The sequence below is a fragment of the Nuphar pumila genome, unplaced genomic scaffold (genome assembly GCF_984573655.1).
Source record: "Nuphar pumila unplaced genomic scaffold, dmNupPumi1.hap1.1 HAP1_SCAFFOLD_1110, whole genome shotgun sequence".
In the NCBI taxonomy this organism is placed as follows: Eukaryota; Viridiplantae; Streptophyta; class Magnoliopsida; order Nymphaeales; family Nymphaeaceae; genus Nuphar; species Nuphar pumila.
Genome location: NW_028323589.1, coordinates 16,453 through 21,684, shown reverse-complemented (window position 1 = coordinate 21,684; position 5,232 = coordinate 16,453). Strand labels below are relative to the sequence as shown.

Below are 5,232 nucleotides of genomic sequence, written 5' to 3'. Positions count from 1 at the left end.
GTAGAGCTTCCAAGCAGTCATCAAGACTCTTGAATCCTCTCATGAACAAGACGCTATGGCACATCATTGCAAGTTTTCCTTTAACAACTGACTAGTGGATGTGCTACCGCGATGTCCACGTGGATTCTGTGCTGCTATAAACAGGCACACCATCGTAGTGTTGTGGAAGGACACACCTTATGCGCTTTGTTATCTTGACCTTGTAGGTTGTTGTGTCGTTTCAGGCGGCAGCAGGAGGAGGATGAGCGGCGCATGAAGGCCCTGCAAGATGAGACGGAACAGTACGAGGAGCAGTTTGGCACGTTGAAAGAGCAAGCAGAGGCCAAGACCCGAAAGCTGAAACGGTTATATGTCAACTTTCAAGCCAAGAAATCCGAGGCCAAGGACCTGAACGAGGAGTTCCAGGTGTGTGACGAATAGCAAATGCATGCAGGGCATGCCCAGGCAGTACAAATGCATGCCATGCGGTGCTGGTGGCAACCTACGTGAGAAGCATAGATATCAATTGTGCACTAAAAATGCTATGTATTGGTGGAACCGTTGTGAAATGGCTCCTGACTTGATCGAAGGACGCTTGGACTCGCCTTCGCTCTGTGCTGAATTATTGCTGGCAGTCGATCTTGTTTGATGGTCAATTTTCGCCATCTACTTGACGATCCATTTTTTTACACTACAACAGTATGCACGTGGACATTGGTCAACTCTCGAAGTTCACTGCAACTTGAGAGCCAGTGCTGCCGTCGCAGAAAAGGTAACGAAGGGTAGGCTTATCTCAGACAGCGACTGCTCAGTGCAGTTCACTGGGCGGTTGTTATTGAGAATTTGCACTAGTTGAACTTACACTTGCACAGCACAGTATATATAGGCTCAAGTCTATGGTAAAATACTCAATAATCAGCAGGCAGCTGATACACGGAAGTAAAGAACATTTCAAGGACCATAGAATAGTCATCAGACCATAGTGTCCACAATGCATGACTCTATGGTCGGGTACAGAGTCTGGCTGTTCAATGTAGGGTTGTGCGCACTTCACACGGACGTGTGCACATGGAACGATAGATACTTGCGGAACATATCTTCTGATACTTAGGACAGTATCTTCAACACTCCCCATATGTGATAGGAAGTAGCAACCTGGGGCATTGCTCCCCAGATTCAAATACAATAATACGATTATCGAAGACCAAGACCTCTGACACAAAACGACAGCTTGCCAACAGAAATTGGCTTGGTCAAGCAGTCTGCAACATTGTCATCAGTTGACACAAACTTGTAGGCAATCTCCCCTAGAGCAACTCGCTCTCGAGCAAAATGATGTATTATGTCAATATGCTTGCTGCGAGCAGTACTCATGGGATTCTTCAAGAGTGCAAGACAAGCCTGGTTGTCACCACCAATCACAATAGGCCCGGTCAAGGGCTCACCAAGTTCAGGTAGTAGTTTTCTGAGCCACAGTGCCTCTCGTGCCACAACACTAGCCGCCTGATATTCAGCTTCAGTAGTAGAATAAGACACAGTGGGTTGTAATTTGCTCTGCCAGCAAATTGCAGCTCCATGAAGAATGAATACCATTCCAGTTGTGGATTTCCTGGTTTTGGTTTCACCTCCGAAGTCAGCATCACAAAAACCAACCAGCCCTCGGCTGGTACCATACACCAAAGCAAGATGTTTGGTACCAGCAAGATATCTCAGCAAGTAAATGCCAGCATCCCAATGCGTTGTGGTGGGAGCCTTGAGATACCTGGCCAAGCAGCTCACTGCCATAGCAATGTCAGGTCTTGTACAATTCGCAAGATGCATAAGCGATCCGATGAGTGATGGATATCGTTCTGCATTCTCCTGCAACGCATTGCCGTCTTTTGGAATGGCAGCAATGGGTAATGACACTGGAGCCACGCCTGTGAGATTAAAGTCATGGAGCAATTTCTCAATGTAGGGGGTCTGATGAAGAGAAACGGTTTTGGCTCCCCGATCCCGTATCAGCTGAATCCCCAGGAAATCCTGGGGCTCCCCCATGTCCCTGGCCTCAAAAAGAGATTGAATCAAGGCCAGAGTTTGCTCCACATCTTTAATCGTCTTACCAGCTATCAAACAATCGTCTACGTAAATAAGTGCCAGTATGGTCCCATCAGATCCCAACTTCATGAATAAAGCTGGGTCTGCCTCGCTGCAAATAAAGCCATGCTCTAAGAGCTTTGCTTTGAGGGTAAGATGCCACGCACGAGGCGCTTGCTTGAGACCATACACTGACTTGAGAAGCTTACACGCTGTACCCTCTGGCCCTGGGTAGCCAGGAGGATGCCTCATGTACACTTCTTCGTCAAGCACGCCGTTTAGGAAAGCAGTTTTAATATCAATCTGACGGACCTCAAGGTCTTGATCCGCCACAACAGCACAGAAAGCCCGAAGTGAGGCATATTTACTTACAGGAGCATAAGTCTCACTATAGTCTACCCCAGGCCTTTGAGAGAACCCTTGGGCAACCAACCTCGCCTTATACCGCCCATCCCGCTTGCGTTCCAATACAAAACGACAGCCAATTGTCCTTGCCCCAGGCGGAAGTTGCACCACCTCCCAACACTCATGTTGTGCCAAGGAGTCCATTTCATCATTAATAGCAGCTTGCCACTTAGAGGCATCAGATCGAGACAACGCATCAGCCACAGAGACGGGGTCAGGGTCGAATCCAACTACCTTGGCGGCGAATGCCAGACGCTGCGGGGGTCCACAGGATCGCTGAATGCTGGCTCTTGTCAAAGGGTCAGACTGCATGGAGGGTGCCTGTTCGTTGACGGGTGCATCCTCATGTCCCCCCGCTGTCGGACCCAATGGCGAAGGGACAGTCTCGTCAGCAGCATGGTCAGGGAATTCACCGTCGCCGCAGTCGGACGCAGCAGCCGATGCGGGAAGCAGATGGGATGAGGCAGGTATAAGGCTGGCTTGGCTGAAAATAGGCTGGTCCAAAGGCCAAGTCCTCGATGGATGCGGACGCCACCACCGGATCCGAAGCAAGGGAATGAGCTTGAGACGGGAGCGGAGGGGGTTCAAGATGACGGGAGGTTTCAAGCTCCGCCACGGTGGCGTCGTCCACATCCACCGGGCTCTCAAAGACTGGGCACTTATCCGCGGGCATCCGCATTGGGACGTGGGTAACCAGGGGCATAAGTGGCAGGCTGTGGTCCTTGGGACTGACGAAGCAGAATGCAGTGACGCGCGATGTGCCTCTTGTTGCCACAATGATGGCACTGAAGGTCGACATGGATGCTGGAGGACGGCTGATTCTCCAGACGGGCACGAGGAGCACGTTGAGGACGGGCCTGGAAGGCAACATGGCTAGGACCACCGGCGAGCTGAGTGTGCGCCTCAAGGGCACGCAGAGCCGCACGGAGAGAGAGCATGCTGTAGGATTCAGCATGCAGAACAAGGGTGCCGATTGAAGCTGCGTAGGCGGATGTCAGACCACGAAGTGCATGAGAGACGAGGGTGGTAGTGGGCAATGGTGAGCCTAGACGCACGAGATCATCGTGCAGCAGTTCAATAGCATCCAGGTATGCATCAGCAGACTGTGCTGGCTCCATTTTGAGAGCGAACAGGCGCGCTTGCAGAATGGTAGCTTGCGGTTGAAGTGCGTTGAGATGCTCAGTGCTCAGGAACGACCAGACGGCAAATGGAGAAAGATGATGAGACGTCAAACGCAGCCAACGATCGGAGATGTTGAGACGAATGAGAGACAGTGCCTTGGACGCGTTCTCAAATTGATCGGCATTGGGGACTTCAGGCAGTTCAACGAGCACCCATTGTGCACAGCCTTTCCACGTAAGCAGAGCGAGCATCTTTACCGACCAGATTGCCCAATTGGCATCACCGAGCTTCTCACCGACAGCATCCTTGAAAGAAGTCATGGCTTGGAAAAGAATTAAGCAGAGATAAAAGAGCGCAGCTCAATGTCGGGCAGACGCGAAGACACTTGACGCGCAGTAGTCGGGCAGACGCGAAGACTCTTCAATCGTAGGACGAGAGGCGAAGACGATTGGACGATGTGAGAACACAAATGTAGTGAGAACACGAGAGTACAAAATTATAACCAGCACCTTCATGCTGGACCCATAACCTATTGAGAATTTGCACTAGTTGAACTTACACTTGCACAGCACAGTATATATAGGCTCAAGTCTATGGTAAAATACTCAATAATCAGCAGGCAGCTGATACACGGAAGTAAAGAACATTTCAAGGACCATAGAATAGTCATCAGACCATAGTGTCCACAATGCATGACTCTATGGTCGGGTACAGAGTCTGGCTGTTCAATGTAGGGTTGTGCGCACTTCACACGGACGTGTGCACATGGAACGATAGATACTTGCGGAACATATCTTCTGATACTTAGGACAGTATCTTCAACAGTTGTTCCACATGTTGTGAATTAAGAGCAAGGCGGGGAATTCCCGTGAGTTGCAACTGCTTTCAAGAACGTCCGTGTCGTGTTTCACTCGGTTCTCTGTTCTCCTTTGATGCCAAGCCAAACCAAGAGAGTCTGGCAAGGCATATTCTGACGTGTGTAGTATGAGCAGGCCGAGCGGGAAGAGATTTTATCGAGCACCAGGGAGCTCACACAGCAGATAAAGCTGAAGGACCTCATCATCGCGCTCTTCATCCCGCCCGAGTTCCAGGAGAAGATTATGAAGCACGCGCAGTGGGACGAGTACGACGGGCAGTGGACCATCGACGCGATGCAGTGTGCAGGGAACGCCATCAAAGCGCAGCGCGACCTCGCGACTGCCGAAGAGATGCACATGCATGGCCTCAGCATGGCAGTCAAATCGGATGCGGATGCGGGCGACACGTTTTCCAATGTTTACTTCACTTACAAGGAACTCGAAGACGAGCTCATGAAGGACCGCGGTGACAGGCCTGGTAGTAAAGGCCGTGCGGCGTCCGCTCGCCGTCGACCTGGCACGGCCACCCGCCAGTGACACTTTTGTTCAGCATCAAATAGATGGTCGCGCGCTCCGCGAAGGCTGCAGATTGGAAGTGGCACGTGTAGTCACTGTCCTGCCTGCTGTTTGTCGTTGTCTTTGAACAGAAATTGCTGTGTAACTGTGCCTTCCTGAGTCAATTCCGATGCATATGCTGTGACTGGCAGTTGGTCAAGGCTTGGGATGCTCACTCGCTTGGATGCGAGTGGTTCCAATGATGAGGTCTTGTGTGCACGCTGCACAGCAAGCATCA

General features: G+C 51.0%; 1 protein-coding gene across 1 annotated transcript; it reads left to right on the top strand.

Moving 5' to 3' along the window:
* The first annotated feature begins 4,270 nt into the window (after positions 1 to 4,270).
* Positions 4,271 to 4,976, top strand: LOC149809533 (kinesin-like protein FLA10). Its single transcript, XM_089994785.1, has 2 exons — positions 4,271 to 4,312; positions 4,575 to 4,976. The coding sequence occupies exons 1-2, from the start codon at positions 4,271 to 4,273 to the stop codon at positions 4,974 to 4,976; spliced, it is 444 nt and encodes a 147-aa protein (XP_089850911.1).
* The last annotated feature ends 256 nt before the right edge of the window (positions 4,977 to 5,232 follow it).